The sequence below is a fragment of the Aspergillus lentulus genome (assembly GCF_001445615.1).
Source record: "Aspergillus lentulus DNA, contig: Alt09, strain: IFM 54703, whole genome shotgun sequence".
NCBI classification, from domain to species: Eukaryota; Fungi; Ascomycota; class Eurotiomycetes; order Eurotiales; family Aspergillaceae; genus Aspergillus; species Aspergillus lentulus.
In genome coordinates, this window is record NW_028322117.1 from 982,114 (window position 1) to 1,010,099 (window position 27,986).

The 27,986-nt window shown below is 50.3% G+C and overlaps 8 protein-coding genes across 8 annotated transcripts; 2 read left to right on the forward strand and 6 right to left on the reverse strand.

The window, feature by feature from the left end:
- Positions 1-143: 143 nt before the first annotated feature.
- On the reverse strand, positions 144-1,562 carry ALT_5142 (uncharacterized protein; the record flags this gene model as incomplete). Its single annotated transcript, XM_033555430.2, has 2 exons — positions 144-1,388; positions 1,443-1,562. 2 exons carry the CDS (start codon positions 1,560-1,562, stop codon positions 144-146), a joined length of 1,365 nt encoding a protein of 454 aa, XP_033411321.2.
- Positions 1,563-2,508: 946 nt separating this feature from the next.
- On the reverse strand, positions 2,509-3,868 carry ALT_5143 (uncharacterized protein; the record flags this gene model as incomplete). The annotated part of the gene is made up of 2 exons (XM_033555429.1): positions 2,509-3,776; positions 3,835-3,868. 2 exons carry the CDS (start codon positions 3,866-3,868, stop codon positions 2,509-2,511), a joined length of 1,302 nt encoding a protein of 433 aa, XP_033411320.1.
- Positions 3,869-6,624: 2,756 nt separating this feature from the next.
- Positions 6,625-7,747, reverse strand: ALT_5144 (uncharacterized protein; the record flags this gene model as incomplete). The annotated part of the gene is made up of 2 exons (XM_033555428.1): positions 6,625-7,256; positions 7,315-7,747. The coding sequence occupies 2 exons, from the start codon at positions 7,745-7,747 to the stop codon at positions 6,625-6,627; spliced, it is 1,065 nt and encodes a 354-aa protein (XP_033411319.1).
- Positions 7,748-8,235: 488 nt separating this feature from the next.
- On the reverse strand, positions 8,236-9,765 carry ALT_5145 (putative bZIP transcription factor (MetR); the record flags this gene model as incomplete). The annotated part of the gene is made up of 2 exons (XM_033555427.2): positions 8,236-8,855; positions 9,468-9,765. 2 exons carry the CDS (start codon positions 9,763-9,765, stop codon positions 8,236-8,238), a joined length of 918 nt encoding a protein of 305 aa, XP_033411318.1.
- Positions 9,766-12,973: 3,208 nt separating this feature from the next.
- Positions 12,974-14,392, forward strand: ALT_5146 (CENP-N/CHL4 family protein; the record flags this gene model as incomplete). Its single annotated transcript, XM_033555425.2, has 1 exon — positions 12,974-14,392. One exon carries the CDS (start codon positions 12,974-12,976, stop codon positions 14,390-14,392), a length of 1,419 nt encoding a protein of 472 aa, XP_033411316.2.
- A 467-nt stretch (positions 14,393-14,859) lies between these two features.
- On the reverse strand, positions 14,860-16,239 carry ALT_5147 (RING finger protein; the record flags this gene model as incomplete). The annotated part of the gene is made up of 6 exons (XM_089599872.1): positions 14,860-14,920; positions 14,984-15,121; positions 15,176-15,411; positions 15,469-15,530; positions 15,634-15,800; positions 15,857-16,239. The coding sequence occupies 6 exons, from the start codon at positions 16,237-16,239 to the stop codon at positions 14,860-14,862; spliced, it is 1,047 nt and encodes a 348-aa protein (XP_089455749.1).
- A 697-nt stretch (positions 16,240-16,936) lies between these two features.
- Positions 16,937-18,149, forward strand: ALT_5148 (trafficking protein particle complex subunit 13; the record flags this gene model as incomplete). The annotated part of the gene is made up of 5 exons (XM_033555423.2): positions 16,937-17,003; positions 17,057-17,063; positions 17,111-17,234; positions 17,282-17,800; positions 17,856-18,149. 5 exons carry the CDS (start codon positions 16,937-16,939, stop codon positions 18,147-18,149), a joined length of 1,011 nt encoding a protein of 336 aa, XP_033411314.2.
- Positions 18,150-19,127: 978 nt separating this feature from the next.
- Positions 19,128-22,552, reverse strand: ALT_5149 (guanine nucleotide exchange factor; the record flags this gene model as incomplete). The annotated part of the gene is made up of 2 exons (XM_033555422.2): positions 19,128-22,085; positions 22,139-22,552. 2 exons carry the CDS (start codon positions 22,550-22,552, stop codon positions 19,128-19,130), a joined length of 3,372 nt encoding a protein of 1,123 aa, XP_033411313.2.
- Between the last annotated feature and the right edge of the window lie 5,434 nt (positions 22,553-27,986).

The window sequence follows — 27,986 nt, forward strand, 5'->3', positions numbered from 1 at the left end:
GAGCCGAATTCAGTTATTAGCAGTCGCTCAATCCCATTATCGTGTTATATATTATATATATATATGCTAGTACCCATCATCAGCTCCACAGAATTACTACTAAGTATATACAGTCATCTCACGTCAGACTCATGATTCGACCCTCATCTCTCCCATGGGACTTCCACCCCCAGGTCGGCTGCCACTCGCATCGCTGAGACAATACAACCCTCCAAGAGCACCATTCCATCCCAGCACCATCCTCCCGCTAGATACACGCCGTTATCGCCACTGCGCCAGTTGATCGCCTTAGAATCAGCGCGTCTGCCCTCTTTGCCAAAAACGCGATTGATCAGCCGCCGGCTCTGCGGACTTCGCAGCACGCGCGTAAATGACGCTGATTGAATGACTTTGGTCTCATCGATAGGCGTTAGCGGGTTTGTCGTAACAAGGACCGAGTTTGGCTGCACGTGAACTGATTCCGTGGTCGACGCGTTGGAGCGCAGGTAAATGTGCTGGGGGGTGCCGGCTTTGCTAGAAACCCTGACTCCTGGCTTGACACCCGTTCCCACCTGCGGGAGATTGGCAAAATCCGTATGAGCCACCGTATTCACCGCGGTCGTGGGAACGTCGCTCAGAGCCGATGACAAGGGCTCGAAGATGTGCGCCACGACGTCCGGGGACACAGCCAGAACAACCAGGTCGAACAATTCGGTAATTTCCTGAGCCTCGCTATCCGCTTTGCAGTAGGTGAGTTCAACTCCGTTCGGAGTCGGCGTGACTTTGGTCGACTGGACACCAAGCCGCACGTCTAGCCCACGCAGGAGCGTCTCCTGGACAGTATGGACCCCATCTGTCACAACATAGTGCGGTCGGCGATGCGTGAGCTTCTTGTATTCGAGCACATCCACTGCAGGGAACCTGAGCAGCTCCTCGTGCGAGCACGTACAGACGCTCGAAATCAGCGGCAAAAGGTAATTGGCGTTGTAGTACTGCGGCATATGGATGCGGCGAAGATAGTGGTCGAATGATTCATCCTCCATCGGAGTGACAAGAAAGCAACACACGATGAACCACAAATAGCACACCAGTGCAAAAACAGCTTCGGTAAGCCACTGGAAAACGTCTCCCTTCTGAGGGAGTAACGGGGACAGCTGGTGGAAGTTGGAAGTATGCACCATATACGGCTCTTCCTCCTCCTGCTGCCGTCGCGAAGACAGCCGAGAGAAGCTAAACACAAACGGTTGCGAGTGATATCGGACTCCCAGATAGTCATACATGCGAATGAGGTTGCGATAGAAGCCGCCGGCAAAGGCGCGCATGGGCACGTCGGCCCACACTGATTTGCTAACCCCTGGCTCCGAGCAGGGGATTGGTATCGACTCCGCACTCAGAGAAATTCGGTCTTTCTATTCATCATCAGTGACAGATGATTTTGTCTAGTGAACATCAGTAATATCTACCTTGTCAATTAGTCGGACTCGGAACCGTTGCTGTGGATCATGGTGTAGCAGGTAGGCGGCCGTCAAACCCGCCATTCCTGTGCCCACCACCGCGACATGTCGACGATGATGCTCCTTCATGGTAACACTTATTCAATCAAAAGTACCTTAAGGGAATTATAGAGGTCGCAACTCTTGAATGAAAGGACGGAAAATAAGAACTGACGTCGGGAAGAAGGCGTTTATTTTTTTTCTGGTGATAGAGACCCGCATCGTTCTTGGCTGAGGAATGAATCCATCAATCAATCATCACGAATTAACGATAATATAATCACCCCCGGCAAGGGACTCTTCATAGTAGAAAGCATGTGCTGTTCCAGCCTCTAGACTAGCTTGTAATAAACTGGCTTCGACCCTTAACTCACATTGGTGCCGTCTCCGGCGCAATTTCAGCCACTGAGCTTGCATTGGTGACCTTTCAAGCTTCAGGGGTTGGTCGAACATTGCCATTGTTCAGAGTGATCGTCGGCTGACTTCTTGAAGCTTACTTCCAGCGCCACGCCGTCATACTTCCAACATTTCTCCTGGGTTTGCTGGTATTTCTACATTTATGACTGTGACCATCATTCGCAAGTTAAGAATCGATGTTGGTATACACATTAAGCAATACGCATTAACCACTACGTACTAAGTTTAAACTGCAGGTATACATACGCAGTCTTAATTGTCAACTAGCAAGAAATAATAAAGTTAACCATGCTAAACAATGCCAGCGGGATATCAATAGTCTCCATGCATCCAACAATCAAGGTATACCTAGATACAATAACCAGTAAGAAACCCAAACGCCCCGGTTAAGGAAAGTCGACGCCGATCCCAAGCAAACAGACCTCCATCCTTCCTTCGCAACCCGGAAAAAAGGGTAAAAGCAGGAAATCATTGATAATATTCTAACCCACTCTGTCATGCAGATATTTTGCGTAACTTCGTTGCGTAGCTCACGGCAGACTCTCCTGCGTTTAAAGTGTTATCATGTTCGGCGTCATTAACTCTGTGTCGTCGCAGTTGTTGTCGTCTCAGTCGTCCCTTAAGGCACTTCATCAAAGGAGTCCTCCTCCTTCAATTCTGCTGGCCGCTCTTCCTTGTCCTCTTTCTCCTGGTCGCCTTCATCGCCAGTTATCTCACCCCATCCTGAGCTTCGACGACTGACCCTCCCCGTCATGGGCTGATTGACGGACCCGCTGGCGATCGCGACACCCATTCCGCCTGAGATGCTCGCCGCATAGCTGTCGTTGCGACTGTGCGAATACGCTGCGCTCTTGACACTTGCACCATCTCCCGTGCCTGGGTTCGGTTTGTTATGGTAGCTCCCTCGCTCGCCGCTCGTGATCGCTCCAGACGCTGAGTATACACTAATCCGCTCCGCGCTAGCAAGACCCACCATGCTGGGACGATTGAGCACTCCGGGTGTATTGAACGTGGACGTGTTGGATGGCTCTCCAACATTTGCACTGAGCACGCTCAGTGGCAGACTCTCGCGACTCCCACCAAATACGGAGGACGGCGCAAGAGCGCGGACCGATGCGTTCGTATCCAGCGAGTTCCTGCGGCGCCGTTTTGAAGACGAAGCCAGAGTGAGGATGGATGCATTGTCAGTAAGAATATTGTTGGCAGTTGCAGTGCTGTATGTATGGGAGTGGCCGTGAGGGACAAGGTGGGGTGGCACCGCGGTCGCGGGGGAGGAAGGAAATGGCTGGGAAAATTGTACTTGTTGATTCGCGGTGCTGTGCGTCGAGTTCGCATGCGCTAAACCCTGATGTGTACTTTGCACGTTGTAGAAGTGGATGGACGGCGCGGTGGATTGCACGGTAGTTAGGGTAGTTGTCAACGAACGAACCGACGGCGCGGGCGAAGAGAAGGTACTTCCTTCGCCTCCGCCCTGAGAGCTGATCCCTCCTCCTGCTGTCGCCATCGTTCCTGCCTTGGAGTATGCTGCCTCTGAAATGGCGGTGTCCCCATTCGTTGAGATGGTCGGAGCCGTTGACTTTGCACTTGCCGCAGGCACCTGATTGTCGTATCCGGAACAGGCAATGGAAGGTTCACTATATGAGCATGATCGTGGCCTATTCGCAGCATTTGTATCTGAGACCGAAGACACAAAATCACTGCTGTATTCCCGGACAGCGTTCGTGGTACCGGAGAGGGGGTAAGGGTTGTTCTTATTGTTTCTCTTGTTCTTGTGAGCGTCATGACGTTTATGGGACCAGCGAATTGTGCCGGAATCGGTCGAGGAGCCCTTCAGACTAGTGAGTCTCTTCATCCAGCTAGAAAATGGGTGGCGACGTCCACTGCGAACTATCATCTGTCAATTTGGGTTTGTCTCATGAGGGGCAGAATGCTTGCGAAGACGAACCATGAGTCCGCGCAGGGACATCAGCTGTGGCCATTTTGGCCGAGTAACGATCTGCAGGTATTGCAAGGTGAATGATCAGAGTTGAGGATCCCCAGATAATCGGTGTTGCCAATCAATGTCGAGTGAAGGTGGTCGCAATACAGGCGACAGAGGGACAAATCGGGCAATCAGATAAGCCACAAATCACCGAAGCATAGGTGGCTGCTGAAGTCCGGCTTCACGTCTCTTCAGGTCTCCAGCTGACCGGAAATGATCTTCAATACTGCAGAAGAAGAAGAAAGAGGAGGAGGAATGAAAGAAGTCAGGTTAAACAAAGGGAGCAAGAGAGTATGATGGCTGGGTAAATACTTGGCTGCGTCTACAACACCGTCAGGAGTCCCAAGGGGGATGACTGTCAGCACGTGATGGCTGCCTCGGGCCCCAAACCAACCTGCCCTGCCGCTTCTCCTCACCTCTCCCCTTCATGCTGACTCGAAATGGCTGTATTTGAGCTGAGACGTGAGCGGAAATAGCGCTTTAACAATTAACAGAACTTCATTTCTGTCCGGTAGCCAGTTCCTGAAGAAACTAGAGAAATAAGCAGGAAAAGCACGAGGTGGCACACTATCTGCGCCAAGTCCACCTGGATTATATGATATTTAGAGGACAGGGGACTCTGGGTGTCTTAACAGAAGTATTCTTATTGCTCTTCTCCCATTTGTCAAGTGTCCTATATCATATTTGTGGGAGGAAAACAGAATAAGCCACCAGTCAGTCAGATCAAAGTGGCCCTAGTTTCCTGAATTTATGATGGGCAATCTCATTAGTTTGTTCCTCAAGGGACTTGTCTTCCCCTTAAAGATCATAGTGAATATCACAGCGCGTGTTATTGACTTCCTCGAGGCAAAGGAATTGTATGGGTTAGACCATGCTATCCTAAGTGTGGAAGTCCCCCCAGCGAAGGGAATGTGGATGAATATGGGGTATTGGAAGGTACATCAGGAACACTGTCACTACGGCAAGTTGTTCTTTCTACCCTAACTGTTCTGTTCCTCTAATGGACCGCATAAACATGATATTAACGAAAGACCTAGCACACGAGACATTTCCCCGAAGCTTGCGAAGCCCTATTAGAGCAAGTCCTGATTACAGCAAAGCTTTTGAATGAAGATCGGACACCAATCACGTTCGATGCAAACAATGATTCCAAATCAGAATCATTTCTTCAAGAAATGAAATTGGTTGATGTGGGAATGGGTTGTGGCGACCAGTCTCTCTACTTAACCAGGCAACTGCTTAGGGCGACTGACATTCCCACTGCTTCTGCAGGTAGCATGCGAGAAGCTCATTCAGTCCGGCCACTCTTCGACTCGTATGTTGGTCTCACGGTCGTAAAGTCTCAAGCAGATTTTGCCAGAGATCGACTTTCGCAGGTTCGACCTATCACGGACCTCGAAGGAACTTCTCAAGAAACAACAGACGTCAAGATCTTTGCTGCCAACGCAGCGGATCCTTCTTCATGGGAACCGAGCCTTAAGCGCGCTGTTTTCGGTCAGAGCGTAAAAGGGGAGCCGATACAAGGGTGCATGAAGAGAACTCATACATGGCTATTAGCGCTTGATACGTTGTATCACTTCAAACCCTCTCGTGATCGGTTGTTCAAATCTGCGTACCAAGATATGCAAGCCTCTATAATGGCATTTGATCTCCTGCTCTCAGATCAAGCCACGCCTTGGGAGAGGTTTGTATTGCGCTTGATGTGCCTGGTGGCTGGGATGCCATATGGAAACTTCGTCACAAAGACAGGGTATAAAAAACTTCTGACGCAGGCCGGGTATGAGAGTACCCTGATCGAAATGCGGGATATTTCGAAACATGTCTTTCCTGGCATAGCAGATTTTCTGAGGAAACAGGACGCCGAGTTAAGCAAGTACGGCATGACTATAGGCAGGTACAAGGGGGCAGCAAATGCTTTCGACTGGTGGGGTCAGACCGGAGTAGTCAGAGGAATTATTGTTGTGGCACGAAGGTCAGAAGAACCTAGGCCCTGAATAGGACATGACATGCAATCTGCGGCATTATATACAACAAGTGGTTATGCTTTTTTTACAACGCTTGACGCCGCCGGTCATGCTTGTGGAAAGCAGTCGCCAAGCTTGAAACGGGCGCCGTGATGCATCACTCTTCATTTGGCCTTTGGCCACGGTATATCGACATCCAGGCACGCTGCAGCCCTCATTGCAGACATGACGCACCCCCTAAGGAGCACCATTCCGTCCCAGCACCATGCGCCAACAGGCCAGACAATTCCACCCCTATTGCGCCACATTTACTCCTCCTCTTGTCGCGTCTGTTGAGGCCGGCCGTTGGAACATATGCTGTTCACGACTTTCTACTCTCTGCGGCCCGCAAGTCCCGGGGTCAACTGTGCGCGATGAATTGATGAATTATCTTACTCGATTCGATGGGTGCAATTGGGAAATTCGTTACCAGGACAGACAAAGGAGGCTGGTTGGCGGATTCAGCCCATGTGTCATCGGAGGACCTGTACATAACCCCAGGCTGCTTACGTGCTTTCTGCTTCTGCAGCTAGCAAACCACCGTCCGGAAGGATGAGTGTATCGGATGAACAATGCATTCCCCTTTAACAACGGGGATCGACTGAAGATGCTTCTCCAGAGGCTTGAATATAGTTATGGGCTGTCTTTGGCTGGTGGGCGAGGAGTGGTGTGGTTCGGGGAATGGTGATTCCTGCGAAGAAAACAGGGTCTATAGTTCTATTGCTCTTGTAAATTACACATATCTACTTCTTTAGTCATAAGCATCCAGCATTTTTTGTACATCCCCCGAATGAGCCGCCGTCCACGAGCCCACAACCAGGAAACAACACATCACGTCCCAGCTGACGCTACTCACAGCCGGATGCTCGGACATGGCGCTCAGGAGTCGTCGCCAAAGCATCCCTTCCGCCGTCGCCGTCAACGCATATGTCGACTGCGCCACCAGAACCACCATAATCGCAAACAACCACTTGAAAACCCTCGCATACCATCTGGCAGCCACAGCCACCGGCTCACTCTTCCCCCATCCCCTAGGCAGCATACCTGGCGACAGAATCCCGGGAACAAACAGCAACAGGTGCGGAATCAGCAGCACGGGCATAAAGTAGCTCGTGTGCGCGACCAAGGGGACGACCGCCGCACTGAGCAGCGAGATAAGCACCGGACTGAGCTCAAGCAGCGCCGGCGGCACCCACAGCGTTTTGCGTTCACGGGAGTGGTCATCACTCCGAGACGCAGTCGCAGGTTGCTGAGGAGGGGACGGAGACTGACGCGGCAAGGAGACCACCACCGTCGCGGCGAAGAGACTCTGCGCGAAGGAAATAGCCACGACCTGGCCGAGGAGCATATACGTCCAAACACGGGGGATGTTGAATTGACGACCTATTATCCATCACATTAGAATCTCGATGCTGATTCTATGAGATTGGAGGCAAACTACCCATAACACCCAGAAAGATACTCCACGCAATCGTAAACAGGAAAATCTGTCCGCTCCACCAATGCCGCTCCGGAGTCTCGGAGACAGCCTCCCACGCCTGTTTGAATAATCCCGTGTTGCGCAGCCACAGTTCCCCTTTCATGGGGAGAGAGGCGCGCTCGAGTTCATGCAACTGGGCGAGGGTGCACTGGCCCCGCCATGAGCGGTAGGAATGAGCGAAGAAGGCGAACATGTAGAACCATGTCGAAGCTAGACTGGCGCAGGCCAGGAGGATGAACAGGACGAGTTTGTGGAAGTGTTTGCTCTGCCATTGGACGTTGGTTTTACAGGTCTGGTAACGATTGTAGATGGTGAGGCATGCGTGGCCTGCTAGGGCGGAGGCCAGACTCAGGTAGAAAATGAGGATTGGAAGTGAGCGGTATTCTTGAAGCATGTCGACGGTAATTCTGCTATAATTTGGCACACGAAACTCTACTGATGTGGGATTCGTTGCTATCATGACAGGATGTCCGAGGTCTGAAGTAATTTAAATACGGAAAACGTGCTGTTGATCTCTGATGCCGTGCATAATCTGCTTATCCTCCATCAGTGTCATAATAGTGCACACAGCACTAAGACTCGCCTACCAACTGTGTAATAAAAATCTTATCCATATCTATTGAGATGAATTAAAAATGAACTGCGGCCTAGATGGAATCCATCCAATATGGCTCGCTGATAAACAGACACATTAACATATCGTCAATCATAAGACTCGCTCATCCACCCTTTGCTCCGTGAGACGCCTTCCTCATTGCCTCCATATAATGGTCAACCAGATACTGGTTCAATAGTATAAACAGAGAAGCTGCAATAAAATGACGGGAAACAATATATTCACTTTGTTTTCTTTTTACTCTTTTTTTTTTGATTTAGCTCTGCTCACGCAGTGCCAACACCGATCTTGGACTCGGAACTACTCCGTTCAGCGTTGGCCTTCTGAGAAGAGAGGAATTTCTTGAACATGTTGGCAATGTCGGTCTCTGATTTCTTGGTCTCCTCCGCCGACTTGCCGTTCTTCTCTGTAATCAGGTTCTTCAGCCATTGATTCTCCAGCTCTAGCGCGGTCACGCGGGCTTCAAGAGCGGCATTCTTCTCGGTGGTCTCCTTGACCGTCTTCTCCAACGCTTGTTCCCGGAGCTTTTTCTTGACGCGGAATCGCGCGCTAGCAGCCGTGTTCCGGCGACGCTTGTCCTCCTCCGCGGCAATGCGGGCAGCCTCCTCCACGCTGATAGGTGCCGACTTTTGCGTGTTCTTGCGCTTGGGTCCCGCTGCAGTCGTTGCAGAGGGAGCTGGAGCAGCTACTGGGCTGGTAGCTGGGCCAGAAGGCGATGTTGCAGACGAACTCGACTGACTCGGGGTGGGGTTGGCGTTGAAGGGTGCATTTGAAAGCCCTGAAGGGATGGATGGGATCTTTGAAAATTGCGTATTTTGAACCGGAACCTGAGAGTTGATCGAGTTCAAGTTGGCTGCCGAAAAATCGGGCATGTTGCCGAAACCATCTAAGAGTGTGAGATTAGCCTCAAGCTACAACCGATCAAAAACGCAGTCCCCCGGAAGCCAAGCTGGACAACACAAGTATAGGAAATCATTGCAGGATAAAACATCATGCTGCAGCAACTGAAATTGACGAGAGCGATCTGCTACACTCTTGCCAGATGAATGCAACGAGGATAGCGATGAGAGATGTCACGTGATATCGCGCCATACTTGATCCCATTCACGACAACGCTAAATTGCAAATTTGATGCAGGAAGCACATAACCTTTTTTAAGATAGCCGCACAAAGACAGGGAAAAAAGGTTCATGCAGACAGGGGTGGGTTTAGGTGCTTCGCCTATCCAATGATGGCCCGTGCAACGGAAATAGCGAACCGCAACCATGTGCACCCAATGATCAAAAAAAGGATTGCGCAAGATATCACGAGTCGTATGAGACAATGAGGGGAAGAAGAAGCAAAAAATGTCTGAGCACAATTGACAGTAAGAGCATGATTGATCATGCTAAATGAACAGGGGACAAGCCTTCAAGCACTTGCGCGGGGAACAATTCCGCCATATGACCAGCTTGGGTTAAGGGAAAAGATCAGACCACTAGAACTAGGTTTCACTCACCATCTAGAAGACCCAGAAACTCCATATCGGGATTGTGGGCAGTAGGTCCTCCATTCTGCTGTTCCGTTGTCTTCGCGCTGTCTTCATTTACAGCATCAAATGTAGGCAGGTTGAGATCTCCGAGATTGTCGAAATCGAAGAATTCGGTATTTGTGAACAATGAAAGTTCAGCATCGAGGCTGAAAGTATCTTGTCTCTGTTGCTGCTGCAGAGCCTGGTCGTACGGTGAGGGAATGGCATTCAAATCCTCGAGGTATTGAGAGAAATTGGGCGCGCGGCGGCCGTTGAAACCGGACATGATGTTTGAGTGAGGCTAAGCCTCTATCAAGTTATCGAGACAAATCGAGTAGTAGCTGTTGGCTGTCTTCCTTGGCTTTCTTTTCAGATGCGTCAAAGACGAGGGGCGGAATGACTCGAGTATATGACTCCGCCGTATCAATCTGAGAATATGTCGTGAGCACTTGTCTGATATGCTCGAATAGTCGCGTGGAGGTCGAATTGACTATGGAAGAGGGTCCGGAGATGAAAGAGTAGAAGAGAGAGGAACGAAGAGACCAGACAATGAATAATCCTCAACGGTGGAACGCGGGAGATCGGGGAGCGTGGATGGGAATTTGCGCAGGGTGGGGGGTGGGCTGATGATTAATCCGGCGGAAGCAAGTCAACGCTCTTGAAGATGAATGGTCGGGCGATCCGATTTCACTGATTAAAAATCCAAGAAGGGTGTCACAGCCGGCATTTGACAAAACCAAACGACTAATAATCTATTGTTGCTTGATAGTATTCTGTTCATTTATTTTATCACTTCTACAGCAGCAATACAAAACATGGTCATCTAAAATATAGGATCAAATATCTTTCACTCAAATTCCCTTCGTCACTGACAATAATAGATAACATTCAAGGTAAACCCTCCTTTGTCTCGCCACTGTGCCTCATTGACTTTCCGTATCGAGAAAGGATTACATCGCATGCGAGTCATCTTTTTCGGTGACCGAGATCGGAGTCAACCAGATTTCACAACCCCCTCGAACCAGGCACAGTCCAATCTCCGGAACCATTATTTCACGATGAAGTATGCGAATGGCGGTAATCTGTCGACTACCTGTTTTTGTCAATGCACTCTACTACTATGGTCAGTGCTGTGTCCTGTGTTCAGTGTGACTGCCGAATACTGGTAGGGCTGTTCTCCTCATAATCACAAGGAAAATGACTTCCCGCACATTAATAATCAACCTGCCTTATCTCGTATTCCTTTCCCTTGTGCGTTGATGGTTGGCTCCAAAGCCTCAAGCTGACGGATTATTCCGGTTTAGCCTTTTTTTTTTTTTTTTTCCCATTTTTTTTGTCCATGACGCGGTTTGCGCATGAATATCAGTTGCAGTCCTAGCCATGACCCTTGCAAATATACTGTCGTAGCTCTGATGCGGCAGATAAGCTACCCAACGCGTGAAGACTTCCCTTGGCCTTCTTTCTAGTTTCTTCAGGTGTGTGTCCGTGCACTATGGACTGCGTGTGGAGTGCGGAGTGCAACACTATTAGTAATGTTACTATCTTTGATGATGCCTAATTACCCTGAGAAGATTTGTGGAGCATTGAATAGGCATGCTCGACCACAAATCGAGTCTCAGAGTCAGGGCTGCTATATCTGCATTGCGGTCACTGTATCCTTGTGATGTGAAGGAAGAGATCTGTGGGGTAACAACCCTGCTCAAATAGGGTTACTGTTGGGTTACTTGAAATCAATCCACGTTGCGTCGAAGGAATGGATCTGGTCTTTGGATATGCGCATGCTAGGGAACTGAAGACTTCTCCTCTGCGTTCTGGTCGCAAATTATCAGACCACAACCGTCCTGTACCGCCGGAGCCGTTCAACGGTCACTTCTCGAGCTCCTCCATGGTATGCCTTGATGTAGCCTCTTTTGACACATTGAGCTCAAATTCACCCTTTCCCTCCCTAAGATACGTGAGCTTCTTGCATCAACGCCTTCCCTTGAACGAATCTAAAGAGTCACATTCGAGTCAGTCCCTACCTTTCCAGTCATTGAGGACATCAAAGCACCAAAGCACCAAAGCACCAAAGCACCAAAGCACCAAAGCAATTAAATATGGTAGCACAAGTGTACAAGACCTTCACAGCAGAGCAGGTTACGGACGACATGTTGGTCAAAGCTGCGGGGCTTTTCAACGAAAACTACGGGGTCTGGGCAAAGCTATCAAAACAAGCTGGTGAGCAGGCTGTAGAGTTTCTTACACAACATATTTCGACCGTCTTTGGCAGGAAAACCGGTCAAGTTGAGTGAACGACGACTGCGTCAGCAATATCTACTCCGTACCACCGACGACGCTGGAAGTTTCCCATTAGGGTGACCATTAATAAGAATCTCGTCGGGAATGCGTTCTTCTGCCGCTGGAAGTCCACCAAGGGCAGAACTGTTTGCTGGATCACTCAATTAGTAGTAGATAAGGATCACCGTGACAGGGGACTTGCAAGTTGCCTCTTGAGAACACTCAGAGAGGATTTCGATGATAAATACGGTGTCATGAGCTTTCATCCGGCTACTTGCCTGGCAGCCGCCAAGTCTGTCGGGCGTAAGTGCAACTCGAAGATGCAAGCCTTTGATTCTCATGGTGGATAGTGACTATCGAAAAAATATCCCTCGATTTCATTCGCCAAAACGCCCATTCTATCCTGCCGACTTCCCCAGTTCCTTGTATCCGGGATGCTGAACTGTGCGGAAGCCTATTCAATCCAGATGATACAAGTGGAATTGTCTCGGGTGTGAACACCGACTTCTTGGTCGACCACCATTGGACGCGCTGAAATCAGTTCAACGAAACTGGCAGTGGCCATTGGGGGACCTGCCAGACAGATATGAATATCTCCTTGTAATGCCGGCCCAACAGCCTCAATCACGTCGACGCCGCCAGTAAAGATCTGATAACATCTGCTTGCGAAGGACTGGAGTCCTGACATTGTGAAATAGTTCAATATGCTTGCAAATCACAGACGGAATATGACATATGGAGTTGGTCCCACTGCGCTCTAATGTCTGCTGGAGGTGTTTTCCCGTATGCTATCAGCTCTTGATAACTGTGCTCTTGAATGTAATTCAGCTCATCTATAAAACCTTCTACCACAAGAGTGTTTATACCTGTAGGTCTAGAGGCAGATGTTGCATTTCTACATAAACCTGAGTTCGCGAATCGCGAGGTTGATGTCAGACCAATACAATGTCGTGATGGAACAGATGTTTTGGAGTTAGGACTTCTCCAATCATATACAAGAGTGAGAAGTAGTAGCTATGGTCATCGCCACGTGAAACCCCAACTTATCTCCACGTGACCTCATTTGCTTTGTTTATTCTAACCTATTATCATTATTTCTGTCTTGGGCCTGGAGTCGCAATCGAGCTTTACCAAGGAATCGTGCACCACTGTCATATAACTCAGCCTCATGGGTTATGCTTCGTTCATAGTATAGAGAGGATCAATTCATCGCAGAAATGGCGCGTCCGAAGGCTATCCGAGCGCCTACAGCCGCCAGTCTACCCAACACTCTCCGCATCCCCTCCTCGACTCCGTCTCTGATAAAGTCATTCTCACGGCTATCCCGTCAGGCTCTTCTGGACCTGGTGTTCCAGTGGCTTGATGATCGCAACGCGCAATCATTTCCACCATACCTTGAGCAAGACGAAGCCGAGAACCCCGACGACGACGAGCTCAGCCCGTATCCGGCCGCCGAAACGATCGAGGACGTCCGCAATGCTTACCAGGATTTACAAGATAGGAAGGGCGGCAAACGCGAAGTGATTGATCGTATACTGGAGGGCGACTGGCGACACGGTATTACTTTGCGGCAGCTGGCAATGGTGGACATTCGGTATATGGAAGACCATCCAGCAAGTCTGCGATGGACCGCATTTGAACTCAGTCGCATTGGCATCGACGGTGCTCGATCCGCAGGAGCAACGACGCCTGACGTCTCCGCATGTCTACCGCGCATCCACGCCGCCACTTTTCTGAGCAACCTTCAGCAGCAGATTTCTCCCCTGGTGAAAGCGCATTACCATCTCGTCCGCTCGTCCTCGCTTCCGCTTTCATTCCTGCGCATCTTAGTGACAAATTCTCCGTACCAAAACCCTCGCCAGCCACCTGAGGCTCTGGTGGACTCGTCGCGAGTGATGTACGTCGCTTTCCCCGACAGCTGTCCATTCATCTACACGTCCATAGCGACATCGCCCGTTGCGAAATCAAATACATCCACCAACCATGCCGTCGCAACCGATGCACGGAGTCTGCAGCGCATTGTACGAGATGCCTTGCCTAAAGCGTTATCGCGGCCACAAGAACGATATGCCTTGAAAGCGACCTCTCTGACAGCGAAGAATCTGCAAGCTTTGCTGGCGCTCCGCGGTCCTGGAAGATCAAACGCGGCCAATGGGGCGTTCAGTATATTCGCCGATGCGGTACTGGAAGGGAGTCCCTTGGACCCACGTCCGTCGGATACTATTTCTCCAGAAGAGCACTTCCACCAAGACTCAGACCCTGGCAAGGAGAACGAAAACCAGGAGGACAGCGGCACGAGCAAAGAAACGGAGCCTACTTCCCATATCGCCAAGAAGCGCAAATTAGCCGTTCACTCTCGTTTTGGCACATCGGGAACCCTCTCGTCTGCCCCTCTGGACCGCCTTGACGTGCGCCTGCTTGATCCGGCGAACGACGAGGATGACCAACATGATGTGGACCGCACGCAACCAACAGTATCTCTCACATTTGCTGGCTCGGACGTTATCAGTGGTATTCGCAAGCTTGCCGAACTAGGTGTCGTTGAGCCCGAGCGTATGCCGTCTTGGATGACGGGCGAAGAAGCAGTCAGCGTAGCTGTTGTGCGTCGAGGAAAGCGAATAATCAAAGATGGTTGAGGGGAGGAAACAGTCTCAAGAAACTTGATCGCCAACTAGCGAATCTTCTGAAGGAGAATCACGCTGGAAACCCTCCTCCCATGCAACTGCCGTGGAGCAGTAAGGCGGCCCGCGAAATGCAGCCGTACAGACCCCAAGACTTCAATACGTCCATACACTGAACACTGGACCAGCGGCGTCGTCAAGGCCGATAGCGCAGCAGACGATTACCTGGCAAGCCTCTTGATGCACACCGACCGGGCGAGCAGAATTTCGTTTTATCAGAGCCTCATAGGTCGATAGATAAATTACTGCACATCTACGGCTTAGACGGCGGTGCCTCGGACAGCAAGTGAAGTATCATTGGGATACATCAAGCAACACAAATACAGATAGGGGTATATAGCAATCTAGCAATCCAGAACCCAGTGGCTGACGCCCTTGCACCATGTAGTACGCAAACCCACTACCATCGCGAACGCCACGACCTACGCGACCCATAATAGGACGATCCCGGGGAAACCCAGGGCCGATAATATGTTGAAGAGTCTATCACCAACCGTTCATTAGCAATCTTTCCAGAAACAAGAATCAGACAAAAGGGACAAGTACAGAGACGGTCTCGTACCGCGTTCGCCTGGCATGCCGAGCAGATGGCCCACATTGACATAGCCCTCTTCGTTGACGTATCCTTCCTTGGTGAGCTGTTTTAGATCCAGTTCACTACTACCGGTCTCCCATGCAGAACGGCTAAACGAGAGTCAGTATATCGTCACCATCTTTGTCTCAGGGAGTAGAACTCACCAGTAAACGCAACGAACGCCCTGCGCGTTCTGTGTTGCAGCCCATTGCTGGAAACACGCCTTGTGGACGTTATTCCCGCATGCTGCGCGGCACCAGACGATCTCGTCTTTTCCTGGCTCGAGTTCCATAAAGCAGATGGGACAGTCTCCTTCGATGGGCTTGCGTTTGCCGTTGTTGTCCTCCGATTGTTCTTTTTGGCTGCTGAGGGGGGATGACTGGTACATTTCACGGAGTTCCTGCATGCGGATCACGTAAGTAACTTATACAATTGTGTCCTTTGGATAGACTCTTACCGAGGATAAGAATGCCAGCTGGTATTGTAGGTGTTCCGGGGCTTTGAGAGCGTTTACTAGGACTTCATAGGCCATAGTAGTTAGCGACTGTAAGGATAGAATAAAGATATACCGCGAGTAATGAGGGAATTAGGTCACAATGTTGGAAGAAATGAGACCACATACCGTAGAATATGTGCTTGCATTGATTTCCTTTACCTCCATCCGGACAATCGCAGGAAGGCACCTTCCCAATAACGACCTTATACAGATTTCCAGTCGTTCCCGCCATTTTAAACACGACTTCGGGCGCATCATCCACCTCGGTGACACAATGATCCACGACGCACATCCTACTCAATGGCCGGATTAGTGAAAGTCGCACGACCGGGGTACAGCCAAATCCTACCTCTGGGTTCGTGCTCGCCTCATCCTATCCATTATACACTTGGGCGCTTGCTTACGGAACGGCCTAGCGCGTCGTTCGGGGCTCGGCTCGCCAGGAAGGCGCTTCTTGGGGCTTCGAGTTTTCTTGGTCGGGGTCGTGGCGGGTGAGTCTGCTGTCAAGTCGATCACCTCGATGGAGCAAGCTGAGGCTGTGGAGGCGGTATTCACTCGTCTGCGCGCATTTTTTAATGGAGTCGTCGAGAGTTTAATGTCATCATCGGCGTCTCGCTTTCTCTTGGTTGTTGACCGCGTATTGCCGGGGGTGCTTGCGCTGTAAACTCGACCCTGCGCCGGCGAGGAGCTGGAGATTATTCGACGAGATATCGCCGCCCGTGTACTTCCCATATTGACTAGTAGCACGAGCCGCGCATACAGCAACTCGAATGACGGGAAAATGTGGTAGACGTTGGTTGACCGATCTGAGGTACGGTGGCGTTGGATAAGTTGATAGATTTGTTTTGAGCGGACGCGACCTGGAACGCTGACCTAACCACATCCACCAATTGGCGAAGGCGGACGTAGGTCTGATACTGGGTTGATTCTTTTGATGTCGCACCTTGAACATTTGAATATTCTCTCCCTTGTGCCTATCTAGATACTTCAATAGCCAGTGGATGACACAAAACGGCGTAGGTATATCATCATCTTTATGTGGAGGTTTGTTGGGTTTGTGTACTTTGTCCTGTTTGCTGACCCCGATAAGTTATCAAGATAGCGATAACAAGGAGACAGCATTCACTTCAACTATCTCGAGATTGGCTGTCAATCTCAAAGTATTAGCCGAGCTTTCTATTTCCATGGGTTATGATGTCTCCATTGACTCTAACTACAGCACTCCCAGTTGTCAATGGCCTGAAATATCCTCATATGTTATATTTCGGCTGTTGAAGAGGGATCTCTAGATCACTGCTATACCCTTTTGGGAAGGATTATGTAACCCCACATGACTACATCCTAGACCAAACAGATGATTATCGTTGGTGTTTTCAACGATTCCTCATGATCTGATAGACTGAAGGAATTATTCCTTCAGGGCAGACATATGGCTCGTCCGCGAGGCTACTCGGGCGCTGATAGCTCCAAAGAACCGCATGCGGTCTCCCTAAAAGGTATGCACAATTGAGACCTCAACTGAAGCTATCTCTCGCTGATCCAGCCTCAGTATTGCGGTAAGCCGAGCTCAAAGAAGCATTTGGCCGTATGCTAACGGAGCAAGGCTATCACGACCTTCACTATCCAATCAATATCCCCTTCCAGCTGCAAACACCAAGATCTCAAGTAAAGCGTCCCTGAGCTATCCATCCGACAGTACCGATGACAAGTTCATCCTGAGTCCTAACGTAAGCCCTCAACTCCATCCACCAAGCACAAGCTAACAATCCCGCAGCTAACTCTGCCCCCCTCTTTTGGGTCGGCATACGTCGGGGAGACATTCGCCTGCACGCTCAGCGCCAACAATGAGCTCCCAGAGGACGAGACCTCGCGCGTCGTCACGTCCGTCCGCATCGTGGCCGAAATGCAGACTCCATCCCAGGTAGCATCACTAGACCTGGAACCAGCGAACGATCCAGCCCAGACAGAGGGCTTGCAGAGGGGGCAATCCCTCCAGAAAATCGTGCGCTTCGACCTCAAAGAAGAAGGGAATCACATCCTGGCCGTCAGCATCAGCTACACCGAGACGCTGATCGGGTCCGACGCGCAGGCTGCCGGCGGCCGGGTCCGGACGTTCCGTAAACTGTACCAGTTCGTCGCTCAGCCGTGTCTCAGTGTCCGGACGAAATCCTCGGAGCTGGCTCCGTTGGAGGTGGAGAATAAGTCGTTGGGGCCGTATGGGAAGACCCGGCTTCTGCGATTCGCTCTGGAAGCACAGTTGGAGAATGTGGGGGATGGCACCGTGGTTGTCAAGGTTTGTGTGAAATATATATCACTGGAAGATATCATCATTTCTGACTGCAAGACAGCAAACGAAACTCAATCCCAAACCGCCGTTCAAAGCCGTTTCCTTGAACTGGGACCTGGAGAGGCCGGACAAGGTCGACTCGCAGCCGCCCACGCTGAACCCACGGGATGTGCTCCAGGTTGCATTCTTAGTTGAGCAGGAGGAAGGCCAGCAAGAGGGACTCGAAGCTCTGCAGAAGGACCTGAGACGGGATGGCAGGGCAGTCCTGGGGCAGCTTTCGATTGAATGGAGGGGTGCTATGGGTGACAAGGGGTTCTTGACTACTGGAAATCTGTTGACAAGGAGGCGATCCTGAGGTAGCCCTGGTTCTTAATCACCTTGCAATAATGAAGTCTCAAGGACCTCCATGAGTACTGGCTTTGTCATGCATCAATAGACTAGTTATAGGTGTACCCCTCTATTATCTGAATAATTGCTCCGCCACTGGTTTAAACAACAGATGCATAGAGATTCCCATACCGGCTGCTGCGGCTTCATCCACCAGAGATCCACAAGCATACATTTGTTGCCATGCTGTACCACCCGCCATGAGATGTTCAATAGTCTAACAGCTACTGCCTTACTGCCTGAACTTCCTGAGCGCCGCAGAACGATGATACTTCGTGTTCTCATTTGCGCCGAGTTCTTTGCATTGCTCAAGGTTAAAGAGATGGGAGAGTGTAGAAGAAGTAGGTGAATAGGAAGAAAATGAATGAGATCAATAATTAATTGACCTAGAACCTATGAATATATACAGTACAGTACAATGCCTTTCCTCCAGCCAAATGCGATCCATATCCATATCCAAACCAGGTATCACAGATTCCAACCAAGTTTCCTTTCCAATGCAGTCCAATCCAGTAAATCAATCAATATAGTAAAACAGTTCCTCGCGACGAATTGACGTTCCAGCATCCACAACCAAGGGGGTATCTATTCCTGTTTTCTGTAGCCTTCGGAGCCGCGAAGCTCAGTGTAGTAGGGGTCTAATCCCAGAGCACCTGTGCTATGCACACTTTTGATATCCCGAGGGTACTCCAAATCAATCCGGTCGCTGTCAGAACGATCGCAAGAAGAAAATGAGAGCAAGAATTTTGAGATCACAAGCGCCGCCCGAGATATTAAAGGTATCGACAACGAAGGTACGGATCAAAATAAGCGATGGCATCGTATAAAGCATGAACAAAGATAATCAAAATCTGCTCGATCAGAAGTCGTAAAGTCGTAAAATAAGCTCAATGGCCGTCAGTACGACCGTAATCAGCGTGAGAAAAAGAAGGTATTGGCAATAGAATCAACTATTGGTAGCGACCGACTTGGCCTTGGAAGGATGAGTCCAAGCGAAGAGGTCAAATTTGTCCTTGGCGTTCTCCATGATAGAGGAGGCGCTAGACTCGGGCTGCAAAGTCGGCCGCGGCGCGATCTCGCGCGGCTCCAGAATGAGAGAGCGACGATAAAATGTCTGCAGGCTCTTTTCGCCATTGGAACGCACCCGCACCAGCTCGTTCTGCATCCAGGTCTGAAGTTCGGGAACTTCGGTAAGACGGTAGGGGATCTGGAACCGCTGGAGCTCGCTGATGATCTTGGCGGTCTTCATATGTTTGTCAAAGTTGATGACGGTCATCTCGCCGTCATCGGTAGGCAGGCTTCGCAGCGGCTGGTTCCCGTGATCCACGAACGTCAGGTCTGTGAGGTAGGTGCCAACGAAAGGAAGACACGGCGGAACATGGGTCTGCAGTCTCTGCCGCAGGACAGCATAGTTGCGCGACACATCCACGATGCCCCGTAGGGTCTCGAGAGTGGCTTTGGTCTTCTGCGATACCACCTCCCAGGTCCGCTTCAGACGCGAGATCATTGACGAGTTCAGAGAGCAGATAATGGCCATCAAAGTGTCATAGTTGTTGAGTTCCAGGCACTTGTTAGCAATCTTAACCCACTGCTTGATGATAGCCGCCCGCTTCTTCGGTTCCTCCAGCTGCAGGATGGAATCAGCCACCAGATGGGCGAGATCGGTGGACAAAGTCGACATGGCACGGACATTGACGGCCAGTGAAGCGCTCTTTTTCATCCACTCCGTCGCCAACAGCTCCTCGGGAAGAATGGCGCAGAAGATGCGTGACTCCTTGATGGTGAGCTGACGGGCCAGCTCCAATGGATCAAAGTCCAAGATGCTGATCGCAGCCTCGCCGTTCTTCCACTGTTTCAGCAGGTTCACCTCCTTCTTGCTGAGAATGGGAGGGGGGAGAGGGGTGTCCGGGTGCACATATTGTGCGGTTGCGGTGTTGGTTTTTCCCATGGACGAGATGAGACGGGGCACAACGGGTCCTTGGAGCGTCGAAACCTTGTCGGTCAGTTCCATAAGGCGTTTTCCAGCGGAGGGGAGGGATTGCATCAAAGTAGTGTTCGCAAAGTTGACAATGAAATCCAGAGCCGAGTCATCGCAGTCATGACGCCAGTGTGACTCCAGCCAACCCTTGAACACGTTGTACACGCGGAGACGCACGGGTCCCGCGGCGTGTGGGGTATCGCCAATGTAGTCGAACCGATCAGCAAGGGCCTCGGCAAACTCCAGTGGCGTCGCAAATAGACGGAAGGTGAGGTAAAAGGTCGAGACGAACATCGCGTCTGGCGTTGATCCATGAGAGGTGAGCTTCTCGATCAGCGCCCGAAGGCTGCCGCCCATGACTTGACCATCCTTGAAGATCAATTCATGCGCATAAGTCTTCTCCAGAATATTCACTTCGGTCTCCTCTCCCTCCTCCGCCAGCGTCGAGTGGCTGACGCAGCTCTTGAGCGATGGAGCCTGGTAGCAGCTGCCAATGTCTGGGGATGTGGCGCGAGTAGAAGTTTGAGACACGCCACTCATTTCGGAGTCACGGAGGTGGCTGTGGTAGGTGAAGCTGCTTCCAGTACTGGTCACTCCACGGCCAAAAGACTCACCGACCTCGGACTTGGGATGGCTGATACGGTTCTCGAGTATCTTGACACCAGCAGTCGCATCATAAGTCGAGGAGAATGAGGACTTCGCTGGGCTGGAGGGAGGGATACTAGCGGATGGCAATGACGCCTCGTCGGTTGCGGCAATGGTGGGGCTGCTGAGGGTGCGGGAATTGAAAGAAGAAGATGGAGTGGTATCATCGGTAAGACCTGGGGTGGGAGGGGAGGAGTCGAGATCTGCGTTCTGGGGGATCTGCAGGGGAGGTGGTGGGAGTCGTAGGGATGTTCCAGGTTGATCGCCTTTCTGCTGTTGCGATTGCGACTCGGGTCCAGCACCGACCAATGGCGTCGCAACGTCTTGCGGCAGTGCCTCGAGTTCGAAATCTCCAACCTGCTCCAGCACCAGGCGAGCTTTGGCCAGACAGTTCCCTGCCGCTCGGACACAGTCGGTGGCGGCGTCGACCAGTCGCTTTCCTTCATCGGGCATGAAGACAAGCTCGTCGTCGGGGGACTGGGCGGGTCGGAAGGCGTCCCGTGCAGCGAAAACGAGCTCGGACAGTCGCTCATACATCGTATCCTTGGCGCGCTCGAGGAGGGCACTGCCTTGAGAGTCGTGTTCACAGACGGCCTCGACCACAGTGAGCAGACCCCGGCAGGACCGGACAGCCTGCTCGGTTGTGACAACTAGCTCGGTTGAGGAGCGAGACTGCAGGTGGAGACCAATGAATGAACCCAGCACGCCGAGGAAAGCATCGTACGTGGCGTTGAGTCGTTCTGATGCGAGATTCGCGTTTCGGGAAGCTGCAGCAGGTCCCGAGTAAGACACCCGGTGGGAGATGGATATCCTTTTCGTGGCGACGGAAACGGGCCGTGGCTGCTCAGACATGTCCACTCGGGTGGAACAGCGACTCATAGACGTGCAGCTGCGGTTGAGAACCCGCGACTCGTTTCGTTCGGTCTCAGCCTCCGAGGGGGCCCTTTCCGACATGGCAAATGTCTCGGATGCAGGTGTAAGGGGAGAAGCGTAATCCTTGGGTTGCTCCAGCTCCGCGATTGTTCGACTCAGTCCAACCTCCTCGTTCCAGATATCGAGAAACCGCACACCGCGGGTCACGACGCGGAACGCCTTGAGGAGCATCTCATCGACCATGTACTCGACCTCGTCCTGTAACGGGTTTCCGCTAGCAATCACTTGAAAACTCTTGGTTGTACGAACAAGCGCTGTAAGGTCCGAAAGCAATGCTTTTCGGTTTCTTCGCAGACCCTCGTGCCTTCGGACAAGGAACGAGTCGCGGGTGAGACATTCTGATTTTTCCTGGAGCACTGTCAATTGCCTTGTCTTTGGATCACCTGGCTCAGGACACTCACCAGAAGGAAACGTACTCCGGCGATCAGGCCCCTTACAAGATCCTGATTTCCAAAGTCACGAAGAGACGACCCGCATCCACCTCGGATAATATCCCAGAAGTCGGTCAATGCCTTCAGGAGGGGTCTCATGGGTAGTTGGTCGTAGGCTTCGCAGTAATTTGTGGGTAGCCAGCCTCGGGCTCCGGTGTCCAGAAGCGTTCCGTCAGCCCAGCCATTGGTGTGTACCGAGTGTACCAGAATGATATCTCCTTGGTCCAATGGCAGAGTAATCGTATCTGGCGAAACATCTCCCGGCGGATGGAACGGATAGAATGCACGTAGATAGTTGTGGAAGACGGCCCTGGGGGCCTCCGTCCGATCCATGCTGTTGTCTCTGGATGAGGTTGCGCAGTAAGGCGTCAGAGGTGGTGACATCTGCAGACTGTGCTGTGTAGAATAGTAATGAGTGCTAGAATGGTCTCCAGACTCTGAAGTGGTCGACCCGCAAGGATTGGTGATTGTCTTTTCGACTTTTAACGGCGCAATGTGTCGCTTCATTGGTTCCATGTCTCTATTCCCTTGCGACCTATTCGTTCTCTTTCTCGTTCCGATAGCGTTTAACCGGCGCGAAGGTCACTGACCGAAGCGATTAGGTGAGGCAGAACTCAATGAGCATCCTCAGAGGAGACAGTTCTTTAGAGATAGTGTAAATGCAAGAGGAATTGAAAGTGGAGATATCAGGGTCTCTGGCCTGAATGAATCAAGGTCGTAGCGATGACGCCCACAGCGGTCCGACAAGCGGCCAGGTTACTCGTCTAGGGTCAATGGTTAGCGGTGGCTTAGTCCCTTTTACACAGTAGGGACGAGGGATGACGGTCTCAGTGTGGTCGATGAGGATGTGGTTGCTAGGGTTTATTGTTGTGCACCTCAACCTAGGGAATGTTGGCTGCCAAGGGCAGTGGGGAGAAGGAATGGAAGGAATGCTGGGGACAGAAAATATTCTTGGATTTCTTTAATTTGATCTTGGAAGAAGCGAGGGCACAGACATACCTATGGTCTAATCTTCAATAACAACGATAGGAAATGATTATTGAATAAGCTGTCAACATGGCCTGCAGCAGCGTCAAGGGATAGCGCACGCTGCGTACAAATCTTGGGAGCAAGGAACGGGCACACGTTCCAAGTCGCAACGAGGGTGAGAGAGTAAGAGATAATCCGGCGAGCACGAGAAGGAGGGTCCGGAGAATTGAAGGTGGTCGGGGAAGGGATGAAGGAGAGAAAAGACGACGAAGATAGGGCAAGCGAGTTCACTCGTTGTTCTGGTGGTGATATAAGTGAGAATCTTCCCTTGATTCCGCCACCCGCAAGTAATCTCGAGTAAGAGTAGTAGTAAGTAGTGACTAATAGCTGAAATAGTTGATCTCTTCTCTTTTCGAGGTTCTGGAACTATGCTGCTTGGACTGCTGCAAGGACCACTTGGACACTTGGACCCTCGAATCCGGGGGGAAGGATTACGGAGACGAACGGAGAAGTCGAACAATAGCGTTGAGGAAGAGTCGATGAGATTCTCGTCCCAATTGATACAACACTCGACCGTCCGACAATGAGGGGAGTGGTCGTTGGTTTGTCGACTCTGGTCCGCCTCAAACACCAAGCAAGGGCTGAGAAACACCAACAGCAGGGAGGAATGAACGGTCCGTCTGGTTGACAAGTCGAGTCTCTGGTTTGCAGCGAGGGATTGCCACCGGCAGCAATTGTTTAATGACGATGATGCTGTTAATCTGAAGATGAAGATGATGATAATAAGAGTATGAAAATAAAAATAATGAATGATCGTAGACCAGCAATGATCTTGGAAGAAAGTGGGAGAGAGAGGGAAAGGAGTACTGTGATGTTGACAGATGGAGAGGAGACAGCAAAGTAAGTACTATCAGGCTATTGGCACAAGTATGGTCTGGACAGTAGTCATAGTAAGTGGAATTATAAAATAAGAATTAATATTAATTTAATTAATAGTAGTAGTGTCTTAATATTATTTTTTTATTTGATATATCAAACAAAGAAAAGGAGAAATAAGAATATCAATGAGTCGCCATGGAGAAAAAAAAAAAGGACTAGAACCAGTCGTCGAGCACGAACTAGACTAGCAAATAGTCCGTTGGCACTACTTTTCCGTAGTCGAACGATAATCTAGGACGAGTAAAAAAGAATAAAAAATCAGCCAAAAATCCCGTGCGAGGGACAAAGGATCCAATTCTTTGCTTAAGAAGGTGGAGTAGCTATGCTCTCCATAGACAGACACTAAGACAGGGTGGAATCGGGAGAGCATGGAGTGTTATACGCAGTGCAGCCTACAGAGAATATCACTTAGCACCCTTATTATGCTGTCCTCAATTCTGAAGATAGTCCAATCTCCCCCCATGTCGTTTGCTTCGTGTGTTATCATCATCATGCTCCTCGCCAAATGTGTGATGCAATGCGATTGACCTGGTGTTTTTCCCCGAGGACAGAGAACTAAGAGCTTGACCGTCGACGAAACGCAAGCTAACGAAGGTCGCCAGAGCCAAAATCAGAATATGCTAGGATGGATTTGGTAAGTGATCTTCCATCACATTAGTCCAGAGTTCTGCCCAAACTCCAAGGTCCTGGTGATCCCCCATTTGGTTGGAAGATGACGATGTACTACTCGTACGGTGCCGTGCTGAATCGAAGACTAAACCGATCCTAAAATGATCACTGGTTTGAAGACTGGGGGGAACTGGAACCTCTATCACGCATTCAGTGGAAAATATCTATCAAAGTGATCACATTATCACAGACTAAGAAACGGCTCGAGGACGATCCAAACGGACCGAGTCCCTTTTCTCCCTGTCCGACTACTCCAACTATAATCACGATCCTTGTCCTTAGCCACGGAAAAAAAGGGAATTGACGTGATATTTGGTATTTATATTAATAAATCGGCCTATTATATTTCGAGAAATAGATTAAATGTACCTACCAATGCGAGGACGTAAACACCATAAAAAATACCTTAGCCAACGCTGAGTCCTGCGGTTCCACTGTGCAAAGACCCGCATATGGGACAAACAACAGAGGCAAACCCCGCCAGGAATTAGACAGTTTCCTTAGCATAGTCAAGGACTGAGTCTAGGTAGTCCAGATAGATATCTATCCAGCAAGTAGTAAACAAATGCTCCCTTCTTTTCTGTGGCGAGCTCAAGTTGGCCGACCTCTCCCTCTCACGTTGCCGTCAAAGTCTACAGAGATTGATCCTGAATCGAAGTGTTTGATCAATCCTTTGAGAGAGCGAAATTTGCCTTTTGCTTGGCAGTTCCGGTACGTGTCCGTAGTTCAAGCTGTGTGTGGGGATCGACGGCGCAGCAACTGTGTCGAGTCGAAGGTACTTCTCGACGCGTTGGTGGCAGACTCATATTTAGGACGACTTAATATAAACAATGCGAGGAGTACTTCTCTACCTCGCTGGTGCGGTTGACTTTGCTTTCGACATGGTTCTTTACCATTCTCTGGCTCGCACAAATGCAAGAAGAACAGATCGAAAATTTAGTGTTTGGCAATAGCAGAATGCAGCAAAACCAAAGGGGAAGTCAGTCCCAGAAAAGGAGCTCATTTCCTGACTAACGGGGCTTTTGAGATTGGAGCTGTCAACTGTCGCGGAGACGGGCCTGATCCTCCCACATGTCACTAGTACGAAGTACTAAGTACGGATTTCTAGGTAGATAGCTTTCTACTTTGTCACATATCCAGTCTAACACTCTTCTACCTGATAAAGTATCTGAATCTACGGAGTATATTAATCAGGTTACACAGTATACACGATTAGTGGCTGGCAGTAACTCATCATAGATACTGCCAATTGTATGCATTCAAAACAACTTACGACTGTATCTAAGAGTGTCTATATATAACCGCCCCCACTATCAGGCAATATCATTACGAGCCTGCCACAGCATGAGTGTCCAGTTTTTCATCCAGGCCAACCAGTCCCTGAGTTCGAAATAATCTTGAACGAGAGTACGCAAAGGCGCTTGAAATTTCGGAATACTTATTATTGAGGTTCGATATATGTCACAAAGTCTTCAATCAAGACATATCTACAGAGTAGATACACTGTGCATCTCTGCCATGCCGTCTTGACCCACGGTAGGCAGCAACAATGATCAACACCGTTAACATCGTTGGCCTCTTCAGGGAAAGTCCCAATTATCGGATAATCCCAAAGTTCATGGCATACCTACCTTACAGGGCAGTCTTCCGCGTCGCTTACGACTGCGTACTCCGTAGGTATACTCCGTACTCCGTAGTATTGGATGATTTGACGACGCAAGGGCGGATCTGATATGCCCGTTTCACACTTCCATAGCTTCATTTCACGCATACGTCAAAACTTGTCTGGGACTCGCTAGCACTCCATACATCGGACATGTCAGATGATTTACAATGACATAGAATATGATGGGAGATAATATGATGGCCAGACAGCCAGACACCAGAGACAGGACAGTCACACAGACACAGGACACCTTATCGCCGATCCACTCCCCTGGAATACCAGCGACCTGGTCCGGGGCGGGCTAATCGGTAATATACTTTCTGGTTGTATCACCTTTAGGGAAGGATTTACTACTTGTGGATACAACACAAGGGATCGAGTACGATTTTCGCCATGTGAGCTCAGTTGTGGCTATAACTCGTCTACATGCTACACTTGGTCAGTTGCTTGGATGATTCGCATGATTTGCAAAGATTGGGTCCAAGGTACTAATAGATGCAAATATATATTCAATATCAGTACTACTGATGCAGGGACGATCCTAGGATCTCGATATTAGATAGTTCCTACATTCTGCGGGTCTACGATAAATAACAAGATAGCAAGCTCCATCGCATCGCATCCTGATCCTGATCCTGATATTGTAAAAGCACACGATCCCGCGATGGTCTGATGCACAAGGCCCGATATAGCAGTAGCAGAACTACGTGGGAGTAACTGTAGTAGGACTAAAGCCCTTGCCACCAGGCTACGGCATGTTCCCCGGCCCCAGAGTACTTCGTCTGGCGGCTTGGCCCCAAAATCCAATTTTGAGTCCAGTCGTCCCGTCACCCAAGAGACTGAGGCAAAGACAAAAGGCAATGACATCTTGCGGTGGGCCGGGTACGTATTTTGGTCTTGCCGCCCGTGCCTCGGATTGGAGAATAAACCGCGCGACACTTGAAAATCCTTCGTGACGCGGCGTCTGGAGGAAGTCCCTCCAGGGGCCCTTGTCGTTGCCAGGAGCTTGTTCAGACGGGAAGCGTTGCTTCTCTGGATCGATCTAATCATTGTGGCCTGACTACTACTACTATTTTCTAGGAGCGTAGTGGACCATCTACCGTTGTCCCTCATACAATCTACTACTGGGAATCGGCTTGAAGCGATGATAGTTGCCGACCGTAGATTCCGCAGCTTCCGACCCAGAGTGTCCAGAATTTAGACTCCAAACAAGACTAGATAGGCAACTGGATAAGAGGATATATGTCGATAGCACGGAGAGTCCAGCATCCTGAGCTTTGCTTATTTCGCCTCGCACCAGACACTACCTTAGCTTATTTAGGTAGGTAGGTCACCCAAGATAGGTAAAGGACCGTGTGTTCCCGTCCCTAACCAAAACTCCAGCAACAGCTCAGACTGAGCAGCCTATCACAGGGCGCACGTGCTCGCTGTTATATGCGGGCTAAGGCTCTAAGCTCTTCAGAGGCCCTGGCCGTTTGCCACCGTTTCTTTGTCTGCTCAAGAGCTAGCTAGCTAAGCGCTGCACATGGAGCTAGCTACCTGCTCCTAACCTACAGAGTCCTTGTTAGCAGCCGC